The sequence below is a fragment of the Balearica regulorum genome, chromosome Z, assembly GCF_011004875.1.
Source record: "Balearica regulorum gibbericeps isolate bBalReg1 chromosome Z, bBalReg1.pri, whole genome shotgun sequence".
Taxonomy (NCBI): Eukaryota; Metazoa; Chordata; class Aves; order Gruiformes; family Gruidae; genus Balearica; species Balearica regulorum.
The window spans coordinates 57,231,262-57,246,516 of NC_046220.1; the positions used below are offsets into that span (position 1 = coordinate 57,231,262).

Below are 15,255 nucleotides of genomic sequence, written 5' to 3' on the forward strand. Positions count from 1 at the left end.
GCAACATTTCCAGTCAGATTTTGACTATCACCATGGATGCAACTAGACAACTTCTCTGGGCAACCTACTGTACTGTTCAGCCACGTTTACAGCAAAATAATGTTTTCTTATGTGCCGATGGAATTTCACGTGTTTCAGCTTATGCCAATTCTCTCCTCTTCTGTCACTGATAATCACTGCAAAGAGTCTGGCTCCCTCTTCGTCCCTCTGTCCCACCAGGTATTTCCGAGCCCTTTTTCAGACTATACAGTTTCAGCTCACTCAGCCCCTCCTCACACAAAAGATACTTCAAACATTTGATGCTACCTTAAACATTTCTCAACATCTTTCTGAACTGTAGATCCTAGAATGGAATACAATACTACGACACAGCCTTTAGCTAATTCATTAGAAAAGCTGATACAACTCCTCAATTAATATGCTTCTGTTTGCAGGTAGTATGTTCCATCTCATGGTTGCAAACACTGTGTATGACAATACACATTCAGGTCTGAGAAAATACTCAGAATTCTTTTCAGCCTTTCTACTTTGTATGATACAGTCTCATATCACCTAGACAATAAACTACTTTGCTCCTAGACATACAATGACATTGGCCATGCTAAAATCCATGCTGGACAAATAAGCTCATTCTACCGAGCATCCTCATCAGCCTTTGTAACCCACTTGTTCGTTATTTACTGCTAAACCTCTGTGCTATCTGCAAATTCTATCAGCCTGATTTTAGACTTTTTTCCAGATCACTGACAAATATATTGAACAGCACTGAACCAAAATGAGTCCTACGAAACTAACTAGAAAAAACCACAATTGGATGATCATCTTTTATTTACAGTTAGTTTTATAATCTGCCATCTAACTAGCTTAATATACTTAATATAGGTTATATTGATTGCACTTAGTGCTATCTCTCTTCTAAATCAGAATATCATACAGTACCAAGTCAAGCACCTTTTATAACTCGATCAGGTAGACAAAGTTCTGCTGGCTTCAATGATACATAAAGAAATGCCATACATGGGACAGCATCCATTTTCCTGATGACTGTATGTCTGGTTCCGGCAAGGATAGAATTAATTTCGCAAGGAGCCAGGACAGGTGACCCAGGCTGGCCGGGGGGCTATTCCATGCCATGTGACGTCATGCTCATCATAAAGGGGGGCTAGTCGGGCAGGGGCGGGCTCGGTGTGGCTCCGGGACCGGTTGAGGGTCCAGTCGGTTGTGGGATCGGTAAATCGTTCTCTGTTATCACCCATTGTTACTGTTATCAGCACTGTTGTTGATTGTTTTCCCTCTCCCTTGCTGTCCCAGTAAACCACCCTTATCCCAACCCTTAAGGCTTTGCTGTTGTTTTCCCATTCTCCTCCACATCCCGCCGGGGGAGGGGTGAGCGAGCAGCGCGTGGCACTTAGCTACCGGCTGGGGCTAAACCACGTCAGTCCTTTTTTGGCGCCCAACGTGGGACTCAAGGGGTTGTGATAATGACAAGTCTGACCCAAGTGTGTTAAAACAAAGTTGTTATAATACTGTACTGTAGCAAGTACTGTACCACACCTGTCTACACTTCAATAAATCAATTTAGCTTATGATCTCCACAAAAAGAACAGTAAATTTGTTTGACAAGGGTGACTTTATGCCATTCAGAGGGACCTGGACAAGCTCAAGAAGTGGGTCCATATGAACCTCATGAAGGTCAACAGGGCCAACTGCAGGGTCCTGCACATGGATCGGGGCAAGTCCCATACATTGGGTCTGGCTGAGATGGAGTTAATTTTCCCCATAGCAGCCCTCACAGTGCTGTGCTGTGCATTGGTAGCCAGCAAGGTGTTGATAACACACCAGTGTTTTGGCTATCACTGAGCAGTGCTGGCACACATCAAGGCTGTCTCTCCAACATTTCTCCCCGCCTTCAGCAGTAGGCTGGGGTGGGCAAGATCTTGGGAGGGGCAAAGACAGGACAGCTGGCCCAAACTGACCAAAGGGATATTCCATACCATATGACATCTGCTCAGCAATAAGAAGCTGAGAGATAGGGGGAGGCATTTGGGGTTTTTTACAATGTTTGTCTTCTGGAGCAACTGCTATGCGTACTGAAGCCCTGCTTCCTTGGAAGTGGCTGGACATCGCCTGCTGATGGGAAGTAGAGAATAAAACTTTTGCTTTTACTTTCTTCCGTGCATGGCCTTTTGCTTTTGCTGTATTAAACTGCCTTTATCTTGACCTACGAGTTTGAGGTTGCTTTTTTCCATCTTATTTTTTCTCCCCTCCCTGTCCTGCTAAGGAGGGGAGTGATAGAGCAGCTTGGCAGACACCCGGCACCCAGCCAAGGGTTAATCACCGCACCCCAGTTCAATACAGACTGGGGGATGAAGAGATTGAGAGTAGCGTTGCAGAGAAGGACTTGGGGGTGTTGGTGGATGAAAAACTGGACGTGACCTGGCAATGTGTACTTGCAGAAAGCCAACTGTATCCTGGGCTGCATCAAAACCACTGTGACCAGCAGGCTGAAGGAGGTGACTCTGCCAATCTACTCAGCTCTCATGAGACCCCACCTGGAGTACTGTGTCCAGCTCTGGGGTCCCCAGCACAAGAAAGACATGGAGCAGTTGGAGCAAGTCCAGAGGAGGGCTAGGAAGATGATCAGAGAGCTGGTGCCCCTCTCCTATGAGGACATGCTGAGAGAGTTGGGGTTGTTCAGCCTGGAGAAGAGAAGGCTCTGGGGAGACCACACTGCAGCCTTTCAGTACCTAAAGGGGGCTTATAAGAAAGATGGAGAGAGGCTTATTGCCTGTAGTGACAGGACAAGCTGTAATGCTTTCAAGCTAGAAAAAGGTAGATTTAGACTACATATAAGGAAGAAATTTTTTACAATGAGGGTGGTGAAACACTGGAACAGGTTGCCCAGAGAAGTCATAGATGCCCCATCCCTGGAAACATTCAAGGTCAGGCTGGACAGGGCTCTGAGCAACCTGCTCTAGTTGAAAGTGTCCCTGCTCAGTGCAGGGGGGTTGGACTAGATATACTTAAAGGTCCCTTCCAAACCAAACCATCCTATGATTCTTCCACAAAACTACTCTCAATGGCCTGAATTATAAACAAGGTTATGTGGAATTAAAAGACAGACAATATTTTTTTATTTTACCCAGAACCAGTGCTAGACTAAAGGTCATTTAAGTGAAGCATGGGCGTTCTGCTTATGTTTTCAAACTAATGGCAGATGTTTAGGGTCATCCATTCCCTGGGATTTTGAGCTTCTTCAGCTACTTTACACCAAACATCCAAAAATAATAAAATTAATTAGTGCATATATTTATCTACTTGAATTTGAGGTCTACAAACAATAAGCCATGAAAAAAATAGACCTAGAACTAATGAGGTGTGATATCTATTTGACATGAATATTGTTAAAAACTGTACACAACTGCAACGTAAACTCGTCTATCAGACATCCAAGAATCTACAAGAAAATAAACCTTTTAAGTAAGTCTTGGTTTCTAACAATGAACCAAACACAACTGAAGATTTTGTCAGGATTAGAAGACTTACCATGAATCTTCCCATGGATTCTCAGAGAAGTCATACTGTCCTCTCCCCACGAGCGTGGGCATGGGTAAGCTCACTCTCTTTTACCACATTGCCTATTTCCACAAAATCTGTAGAAATTAACTTAGAGGACTCTAATCCCGTGGTAAATCAGACTGAAAGTATCCAATAGGTTGAAAGGCTGTTAAGAAATCTGGTTTTCTATCTTGTATATGTACACTAATGGGGAGAAAGTACAAGGTTAGTTGATGGGACTTTCGCCAACATGTATCAGAACAGCCTCAAGTGCCATCGCCATTTTTTTGTGAAAAGTTGACTGTGTAAGAAGAAAAAAAGGAGGCACAGAGGAAAAGAAACCTGAAAACACTCCTTGATAATGCGAAGTAGAGTATTTAAAATATTAGAAAGTGTGGGAGTTTTTTTTCAACTATTTCCCTAAAAAGCTTGCTTACATTAGAACTCCAGTATTCTCTGTTTACCTTACAACAGTTGCTGACATACGCAAAAAAGAGCTGGGATCTGTAGTCTTTAGCCTGCCACAGCTGCTACTAATACAATCATCTTTTTGCAGAGCAACACAACCCGGAAGTCTGATCTCAGCCAGCACAGGAAAGAAGAAAACAACTCAGAGCTACTTGTATTTTTGCAACTTATGCTCTTGTTTAACATCCTGGTTGGTGACATGGACAGTGGGATTGAGCGCACCCTCAGCAAGTTTGCCAATGACACCAAGCTGTGTGGTGCAGTTGACACACTGGAGGGAATGGATGCCATCCAGAGGGACCTGGACAAGAGCAACAAGTGGGCCCACACGAAGTTCAACAAGGCCAAGTGCAAGGGTCATTGAAATCCCAAGCACAACTACAGGGTGGCTGGAGAACGGATTCAGAGCAGCCCTGAGGACAAGGACTTGGGGGTAAATGGTGGATGAAAAGCTCAACATGACCTGGCAATGCACGCTCGCAGCCCAGACAGCCAACCGTGTCCTGGGCTGTATCAAAAGAAGCGTGACCAGCAGCTCAAGGGAGGTGATTCTCCCTCTCTACTCCGCATTCATGAGACCCTACCTGGAGTACTGAGTCCAGCTCTGGGGGCCCCACCACAAGAAAGACATGGAGCTGTTGAAGTGAGTCCAGAAGAGGGCCAAAAAGTTGATCAGAGAGATGGAGCACCTCTCCCATGAAGACACGCTGAAAGAGTTGGGCTTGTTCAGCCTGGAGAAGAAAAGGCTCTGAGGAGACCTTACTGCAGCCTTCCAGTACCTGAAGGGGCCTACAGGAAAGCTGGAGAGGGACTGTTTACAAGGCCAAGTTGTGACAGGACAAGGGGTAATGGTTTTAAACTAAAAGAGAGCAGATTTAGATTAGATATAAAGAAAAAATTCTTCACTGTGAGGGTGGTGAGGCACTGGAACAGGTTGTCCAGAGAAGCTGTGGATGCCCCATCTGTGGAAGTGTTCAAGGTCAGGTGGAATGGGGCTTTGGGCAACCTGGTCTAGTGGAGGGTGTCCCTGCACGTGGCAGTGAGGTTGGAAATACATGATCTTTAGAGTCGCTTCCAATCCAAACCATTCTATGATTCTATGATTTTGAGCACCTGATGTTTGATTTGGACCCATCTTCATCTTCAGACTAAACGCTCTGTTCATTTTAAGGAACAAGTTCTTTACAAGCAAAAGCGTGCCTCTGAATGCAAAGTCAGGTAAAATTTTGCTCTCAGATGATCATGCTTGCATCTCATTGAAATCAGTGGAAACATTTTAATCGATGGAGAATTTGTCCCTGTAAAGTCAGTTCTATTTTACTTATTACTGAAAGGTGTAACGGAAAACCAGTACTTTCTAACGCTCAAGGTCCCGGACAGGGATTCAGCTGACAAATTACAGACCAGGATTTCAGTCACAGTCCACTGAAAAGTCACAAAGCATTTCAGGCTGAGTCATTTTGCTGATCTGTACCTATTTTCTCTTTCCAGCATTTCTCTTATACTATGTAATAAACATGTAAACACATGAAACATGGATCATATCTTAATAGATTTGTACAGAGTGTGTCAAACCAGGCTGAGATTCTTCAGGTGTTGCTGTAATATAATTAATTATGAAATATACAAACCTTATCTGAACTAATTAATACTAGGTGTTAACAGTTAAGTCTCCAACATACTGAGCTGCTTGTAGAATGCACGTCCTCTTACGTTGCAAACTGAAGGACACAAAGGTGGCATGCGGCAATGTAGTAAAAAAGAATTTCTATTTTCTCACATAAAAAAATTTGGCAAGAACTTTAACCAGCTCTTGACAAACATTATAGATATTAAAGGTTTCTCTAGGTTTGCTTGGGCTCTTCTCTCTTACCATCCCTTCACCAAAGGATTAAAATAAATCATATGCTAACGCATTTACATTTACAAGAGCCACACAAGACAGAAAAGAACGAGGTGGGTTTTTTTAGAGATGTGAACTGAAATCTGTAACAGACTGAGTCCAATTACCTGACCCAGCCACATACTTGAACCTTAGCTTGAGTGATGTACACTCCAGAAAGCAAGGGCATTAAGTTATTCACCTTGCCCTGTGGTATCAGTTCAGTCTTTCCAAACAAAGCTGAAAGGAAATAACTGGAAATCTTTTACGTTGAACAAGTGACTCTCTGTGGAACAAAAGGGCCCCAAAATCATACAGCATGCACAGTATGTATGAACCTTGGCTATGCTGATCCATTGGACTCTGAGGTGGGCCCATTCCGGGGTGAGGAGGTCGCATACTCTTCATAGAGCCACAGTGAACATCTTCAACCATTCCTTTTTCGTGCAAGCCATCAATGGACTGTGAAAACAAAATAAGTATTTATATAGAGATGGTATAGGAATCCACTATAAAAATCCAAAGGACTTTAACTCAAAATCTAAACAAATACATAGAGATTACAAACTTCTCTTAGCAGTCATTCAAAATAAATACAATGGGAACGCTTATCCCTGGTATCAGACATTTGAGGAAGCACAGAGCACCATTAGACCGCTTTTCTCCCGTTTCCTTTTTGCTTTTTTTTTTTTCCTCCTTATGAATTGTTTGGCATTGCCAGGGAGGCAAAGCATCCAAACACAAATGCATGAACTGTATTGGCCTCATATTACAAAGCAGTGTAATTCACACCAACTTATGAAAGTACAGCCTGTGGCTTGGCTCAAGCTATTTTTAGCCCAAACTTTGCCCTTTCAGTTACTGCTCTACTGGAATGCCCCAAACACTTTTCTCTTCAAAAACAAAGATGACATTGCAGGAAGTAACCTCTTTGCAGGCAAAAAGAGGGGTAGGCAGTCAAGGAAGCGAATACATAGTTCTACTCCAACACTTGTGCTCCCTACAGTTCCTGTCACCTCATTCACTCCTCAAAAACTACAGTTCCCATGGTACTCAAAATGCAAAATAGATCCAAATGCCTTCTTCAGAGACTGAAGAGCAGACAGCTTGGGGTCAGAAAAACACACTGAAGGCATGCAGGGCACTGCTACAGGTTCCATAATAGAAACTGAAGGACTCTGAATTTGAAAATGGGGGAAAAGTAATATCAGAAGGAAAATGTCTTAAGAAAATTAAAATGTTTTACTTGAAAGCAACAATTATATCAAGTCCCTAACTAGGGAAGAGATTATGCTCATTAGCTTCTAACTTAGAGCTTTGCAAGGCTTTGTATTAGGAATGAACAGGCTAGCATCACTTAATTCTCTCTACAGAAATACACAGCTCTGTCCATCTCTGTAACACATGCATGCATGCATGCACATTAAATACTGCTTATTGCAAACCTTACCACGAATGAACACCTTGTGATCTGTTTTATCTAAATGCACACCTATTTATTGAGAATTCTTTTTAAAAACAGAGTTCAGAAACCTTATCCCAGTGGAAAATATAGGCAGTTAACAAAAAGTGTGCAAGAAGCAACATCAAGTAACAGAAAAAGACACTGCCACATTTCTTCTTTTTGAGCAATCTGAGGCACATGAATCAATTTAAGCAGAACTAAACACAGGTCATCCTTTCTACAAAGGAAAAAATAATTCTAAATTTTAATTTGTAGACCCTTCATATAAATATTCCACTTTCCACTGCTATAATCAGATTTGATTTAAAATATCTTTAAACATATACGGGGGGGGGGGGGGGGGTTATCAGCATTTTTGAAGAATTTCACCATCATTTCTCCTTATCAGAAACTATCGGTTAAAAGGAGAAAAGTTATAGTAAAGGAGAAGTAAAATGGATTTTTGTGTTTCAACAAATCGTTTAGTTGTCATGACAGTATAAGAACACTTGTGAAAAGAACCTGGATCAGAAAAGTATCCTTTACTCAAAAAGCTATTTTTGATTACAAGAACTTGGGCTATGGAGTAGAAATGTAAAGATGGATGACTGACACATTAAAAATAGTTCCACTGTGCTAACCAAGTAAATCCCAATGCCCTTTTCCGAGGCATGAAGATCCCTCCCTCTCCCTTTGTCCATACTTAGAAAGATAACAACGCAGAAGAGAACACTCAGTTTATATTCTGCCTGCAAGAGCTGAGTACTACAGAAACCAAAACATCCGTAAAGCCAGATCTATTCCTATTTTATCATGGCAAGTCTATTCCTATTTTATCATGGCCACCAAGAGGAGGAGACTGTGCAGGAAGCTGGATCTGACTTCCAGAAGTCAGGACTCCAGCTGTACACATCTGTGGTGTCGCTGCACTAACGGGTGGCAACCGTGAAACCTCTGTGAATGCAGGCAGCTCTGATGGGACTAAAACGGGATACAGCATGCATACGCAGGGCATCAGAAGTACCAGCATACAGAAGGCGGGGAAAGGCACTGGCATTAACAAAGAGCAGCAGTGAAGAGGAAAACAAATAAGTGGCCTTTCACAAAGAGAATTTAACAAAACTCAAACAGGAACAGAAAGGTAAAGACGTGACCATACAAGAAAACATAATTTGAATGAATGAGTCTATGGAAAGAATCGACAAAAAGAACAGTTTTTTGTAAGATAAGTATTTTTTAAAAACCCCAAAACCTGTAGCAAACTGAAATGCTTCAAGTCTAATAAAAGGGAGCATAAATACAGCAAGAAAGGGGTTTGCTTCTGTGTGTTTGCAGAAATTATGCTGGGAAAAACTGAAAGTGAAATTCATTAGAAACAGATTAGTAGATGTAGAACTCATTAATCATTTTTTTTGCTAGCAAAGCTACAAACTATGAAGATGGAATAAACTTCTTTGAAAATAAAATTAATGATCACAGTACCACTAATTTATGCAAAGAGACTTGTATTTCCAAGAATATTTTTCACCTAAAAGCATTTCTACTGTTCATGGAAAAACTCCATAAAATAGGGGACACAATTCAGCAGAGGACTACAAGAACTGAAAAACAATTATTTTACATAGTTTCTTTGAATCACGGTGTAGTTACAGGGTTAGATGATAACTTTAAATCTATATAATAGGTTAATAATTACAGAAAGGATCTTATTATACACAATGTAATTTCTGTAAATTCTTCAGTCCTTTATAAATTATTAAAGATATCTTCCACAATGACATTGTTGACATGAGAAATGTAACGTATACTACCAACAAAGCACTACTACCACACTGGAGTAGGGTTTTTTTATTGTTTTAATACAACAGAACAGAAGGGAAACAGGAAGTTGAGACATACTCAACTTTGAGTACACATGAATCTTTTAATTGGTCCCCATAAGTAAGAACAAGCATAGAACAGGCCAGACATATAAACAGTGCTTCCAGAAAACATAATGAGGGATTAGCTTCAACTGTATGCAAGCCCACACCTACAGACTTGGCAGAATTACAGACTTTACACAATGCCTAACACATAAGGAACATATTGCTTACACTGATTCTACTCTGAATTTAGTAATGAAGGTCTTCTCACAAGCAGCACTGCATCACAGTTTGACCTATTTCCAGGTAAACTGTCAGATTACGGTGTCTTTTTTTTTTGTTTCCTTTCCCCTTCTTAAAAAAACAAACAAACAAAAGACCAGTATGGTGGTTTAACCTCGGCTGGATATCAGGTGTCCACCAAGCTGCTCTATCACTCCCCTCCTCAGCAGGACAGGGAGGGAAGAAAAATAAGATGGAAAAAACCAGCCTCAAACTCGTAGGTCAAGATAAAGGCAGTTTAATACAGCAAAGGCAAAAGGCCATGCACGGAAGAAAGTAAAAGCAAAAGTTTTATTCTCTACTTCCCATCAGCAGGTGATGTCCAGCCACTTCCAAGGAAGCAGGGCTTCAGTACGCATAGCAGTTGCTCCAGAAGACAAACATTGTAAAAAACCAAAAAAAGAGAATGCCCCCGTATCTCTCAGCTTCTTATTGCTGAGCAGATGTCATATGGTATGGAATATCCCTTTGGTCAGTGTGGGCCAGCTGTCCTGTCTTTGCCCCTCCCAAGATCTTGCCCACCCCAGCCTACTGCTGAGGGGGGAAAAAATGTTGGAGAGACAGCCTTGATGTGTGCCAGCACTGCTCAGTGGTAGCCAAAACACTGGTGTGTTATCAACACCTTGCTGGCTACCAATGCACAGCACAGCACTGTGAGGGCTGCTGTGGGGAGAATTAACTCCATCTCAGCCAGACCCAATACAATCGCCACCCCTTATTCCACACCATTTGTGTCATGCTCAAGTCCCACACACTTTAATACATATATGTATTCTATAAGCATTACATTGTATTTAATTCTCATTTACTACTTCCCAGACCTTTAACAGATAGATGTTACTCTCCCATTCCACGAGCTTCCCCCATTCCTCCAGATGTTCATGAACAGGCTACGACTTGGGCTCAATCTGTCAGAATGAGTGTTCAGGACAGGAGAAGCAGTATGTTCAACTGTTGGGCACAACCAGCTGGCATTGGCTCTATCAGACATCAGGGAAGCTTCTAGCAGCTTTTCGCAGAAGCCACTCGAGTAGCCCCCCGCTACCAAAACCTTGCCACGCAAACCCAAAACATTGCACCCCTCGCCTCTGTGAATCACATATTTAAGAATTATCATTAAAAGTCACATTCACCACACAAACTTCACAAACACCAATCACATGAATTAAAAAAAAAAAATTCCTCACACCAAAATCAAAGTAACATCATCACAACACCGAATGACAATTTACACACACAATCCACTCCTCGTCCGTTCACCACAATTATTTTGCTCTCTAGCTGTGTTCAGTCCACGTTTTGCCCGTTACCTCTTCCAACTACTATCCTTATCTTGAATCCCTCATGCCCCACATTGGGCGCCAGAAAGGACTGTAGTGGGTTGACCCTGGCTGGAGGCCAGATGTCCACCAGAGCCGCTCTGTCACTGCCCTCCTTAACTAGATAGGGGAGAAAAAGTATAACAAAAGCCTCGTGGGTCGAGATAAGGACAGGGAGACACTGTTCACCAATCACTATCAGGGGCAAACCAGACTAAACTTAGGAAAAAAATTCATCTAATTTATTATCAAGCAAAACAGAGTAGGGCAATGAGAAATAAAACCAAATCTTAAAACACCTCCCCTCACCCCTTTCTTAAAATCAAAGACTAAGATAGAGTATCAAACTTTCTAGATTTCTTCTAGACCATGCATCCTCTGTACCAGCAAAAATTACAGCAATGTGTTGTCACATAACTGCACAGCATAACTGAATGCATCACTGATACACAACCAGACTCACTGTGGTTGTCCTTGCAGTAGGGACTTGGCCAACAATTCTGTTAATTCCTATACATCATTAAAACACCATTTTACACGAGGTCTCTGCTGAATGTCCAAGGCTGACAACAATACTTTCTTTTTTCACTAACGTACATATAAAAAAATAATGCAGAGAACATGCCTGCTGAATAAAAAGGCATTACTTCCAGGACTATAACTGAATTTTAAGATTCCCAGAATGTCTAATGTGCACAGACCTATGATCCACAATATTTGAAATGGGAAACCATTTGCCTTCTGTTTTAATACAACATCTGAGTGAACATATATTTAGTAAAACATACTATTTTTGTAAGAAAATACTTTTTTCTCTCACTCACTTTTTCTCTCACCAAAACCAGTAATATTGACCATGACTTCATAATAATTTTTCCACAGCCAGCAATCATTTACAGTACACCCCATTACAAATTCACAAAAGAAGTGATTATGGATCAGGTTACGCTTAAATGGCAGAGAAACCAAGAGCTCATAGTACTCTTCCCATCCCTCAAGTGAGAACCATGCAAACTAAATAGATACACTGTTGTCATAACTAAGAGCTAAGCAGTCAAAATCATGTGGCCCAGCTGGTGTATAAGAGCATACCAAAGGCTGCATCAGTTCGACTAAAACCATCTTACCCTATCTTCTGCCTCCAGAGGAGCTCATATGTGGATGCAGAGGAAAATTAAGATTAGGGCAACCATGCAACAATGCTTTCCTTTTATATCTTCCCAGCTTCCAAGTATTTTCATCTCATGAGACTGCAAGGCTGTTATGGTTTGTCTATTTAGCAGCTCCTCCCCCTTTGCCCCCCGACAGACTTCTAAGTGTTTCTCCTTAAATGTAGCTGTCTTGCATCCAAGATATACTTCAGTAAAATCTGGAACTGTATTTCCCTGGCAATTTGATCAATAGTCTAAATATCACTTAAGAAAGATAGCTAATTTATTGTTTCTGTCAAAACTGTGTTATGCAAATCAATAGTAATTTTTCCTGTGGAAGGGTTTTCTGGTTGCTAAGTGAATATGCAGTCTTAAATTTTCATATTAACTGTTGTTAAGTAAACATACTTTAGGTATTATAATTTATTAATATCAATTTATATCAGTGTTTTCTCTATTGTTAGATATTTTGGATTTTTTATTTTTTATGCATATTGTATTGTAAATTATATTATACTTATTATATGCTAGTCAAACATCTAACATAGAATGAAGGTGTTTCACTACTTAGCTTGTGGATTTTAAAAGTAAGAACCACATCCTGTTGTATACATGGGATATGTACCCCACAAGCAATCGCGTAACTGGCACACATTTTGTGCAATCTCTCCCCTTTACTGCATGTCATTAGGAAAAAAAAAATGTTATGTTACATCATGACTTGAAAGTCAAACTGCTTTACATAACACTAAGCAGAAAGAAAATATTTACTTTTACTTGGTTAAACTGCAGGTGGCTTAGCAGTGTTTTAATTACATGGAATAACATTCAAGTAATATTTGTAAAATAGTCTGGAGACACCCTTTCACAGCATTTCTTAAACAGGCCCTTCCCTCAGTTGTCACAATACACTATTTCTGGGTTTGCACAGGAAAATAGACGAGAAAACTGATCTAGACTGAAAAATTAACCAAGATTTTTTTTTTCTTCACCTGGATCAGTTCAACAGACCCATCTTCTAGCTTAGTCACACACACACGAAGGCATGCTGGAACTTGCAAAGTGGCAACCTAGAGGACAGTGAGGCTGTGGCTACTCAAGTAAAGACTTGTGAAATTACAGCCCTTCTGCCATTATCAGAATCAAGGTACAGAAAAAGAAAAGTAGTTTTACTGTAAATATACTGACTAGTCATCTTTGAATTCGCTATTCAGACTCTTCACATTCATGGTGCATTTTTCAAAACATTTCAATGCCATCTCAATAGGAAAATTTCTAGTCTAGCTCACAGAACTTCTGAGATGCTTCTGAAGTTTCTGAAAGAACTTTGTGGGACGACATTTGTTGGTTTGTTTCTACTGCTACCATAGCATTAAATACAAGGTGAAACAGGATATGGCAGTTAAAAACATAATGTATGGAGCATTCAACCATTCTAATGGGAAATTCCTGGTGCGCCCTCTGCTTCTGCAGGTACAGAATCTCTTAAGAACAGAAAGAAATGAGAAATGAAGGAGGTAAAAACCCTGGCTGTCTGTGAAGTTTGGGGCAATCACTGCAGTACTGGAAGCTTGGCCTGTAACTGACCCCACAAACAAGGAAATGCCAATTGCAAATGTCTAATCTGCCTAATAGCTGAATAACATGCTTCAAGATTCAAATGCAAAAGTTTTAGTTACTGAATGTACTGATGTCTCAGAAATTACAACAGTTTAGTAAAAACAGGCAGCTGGATCATGGCCTCCTCCACTCCAGCTGTCTTTGCACTATTAGAAATTTTAATGACACAGTTCTTCACACAAAAGATGGTAGTGTCATGTCCCTACTGACTCGACACTGTTTTAACTATTTTAACGAATGAAACTGATCCATATGCAAAAATGGCAACATGAAGAAGTTGCCAATTCATGAGAAAAATTAAAATACATTTATATTACTTTCAAACTGAATTTTTATTCTAAATTTAATTATTTTCTATGTCCATATAATGATTCCAAGTCGAATTAAAAATAGTTACCACAATGTTTTCAATATCTTAGCTCTGTAAGCTGTTAGTGCATTATTTCTCAGAGTAGAACATCAGTGAAATTGAAATTTTCCTAAGCTCTAAATCTCTGATGCACAACCAAATAAAAATGACAATGCATAAAGAGACTGTTCTCACAAAGGAAATTCCACACAAGCAAATATTTCCTCAAAACAAAAGACATTAATGATAGTCTAGGCACACATGTAATTTTAAGTGTATGACAACAACCACTGAAATCCAATTATTAACATGTTCTACACTGCATAGTTTTAAATTCCTTACTAAGATGAAGCCTTTACAGAATAACTTGGAAACCAGGTTTTTCATCAGCATGAGAGAGTAAACAAATTTGTAAGCGCAAACACTTTAAAGTTAAAAATATTAATTAAAAAAAAAATTAAAATTCATTCAAAACTAAAAACCACCCCAGAAAAACAAAAGATATGTCCAAACAGACAAGGAAAAAAAAAAAAAGTGCGGTTAGAATTGTCTACCGTAAGGTTTTAACACTGTAATTCTTTTTTTTTTCCTAGTAATGTCTATCTTACTGAAAAGTACAATTCACAAATGAAGATTTGCAAACTACTAACTCCATAGTTCAAAGTAGTCTGCTAAGAACAAGGAAACTGTGTTTAATCTGATACATGAATCATCTTTAGTAATACAGACAGAAGCAGGAGTGTAGCTGCAGTTTTGCAGATGATACACGACGTGGAATAGCAGTTATGCAGGTCTAATGTAGTGCTAAGTAGTTTTTTCAATCAGTGGAGAGAACTCTGGGAAAAAAAAGGTTCATTCGTAATAAATTATTACCTTATGCATTTGGTGCATGCCTTCCTGTGGATAATCAGTAGGCCCCATTGTTGGCATTGGATGCGGGACACTGGGTGGACCAGGACTTGGCCCCATCATACTGTGAACTGAGCCAGGAGATGGCCCTGGTCCTGGGCTAGGTCCTAGAATCGGTCCAGGTGATGGTCCTGGTCCAGGGGAAGGACCAGGATGAGGCATGGCGCCAGGGTCTGTAGGCGTGGACATCTATTTTCTGTCTCCTTTTCAATTAGCAGAATATCTCTAATAACAAAAACAAAACAGAACAAAAACAAAACCAGAATTTCTATGTGACATTAGAGGCGTTGAAAAACATGTAATAAAATCTACCGGTAAGCATTACACACAGACACATACACACACAAGTTGTCATCAGTAGAAAATGCTTAAATGATCCTTAATGTTGCACACTAGTTTGACCATCCT

General features: G+C 40.4%; 1 protein-coding gene across 9 annotated transcripts in view; it reads right to left on the reverse strand.

Moving 5' to 3' along the window:
• The window catches only part of SMARCA2 (SWI/SNF related BAF chromatin remodeling complex subunit ATPase 2), a 122,192-nt gene that overhangs the window by 96,819 nt on the left and 10,118 nt on the right, over positions 1-15,255 (reverse strand). For 8 of the 9 annotated variants that reach the window (XM_075740916.1, XM_075740917.1, XM_075740923.1 and 5 more), the window contains 2 exons: positions 14,812-15,072; positions 6,247-6,370 (listed from right to left, as the gene is read on the reverse strand). In XM_075740916.1, coding sequence (XP_075597031.1) covers positions 6,247-6,370; positions 14,812-15,036 — 349 coding nt within the window. In that variant the 5' untranslated portion in view covers positions 15,037-15,072. The remainder of the gene's footprint in view (positions 1-6,246; positions 6,371-14,811; positions 15,073-15,255) is intronic. The other variant, XM_075740925.1, reaches the window with a different exon arrangement.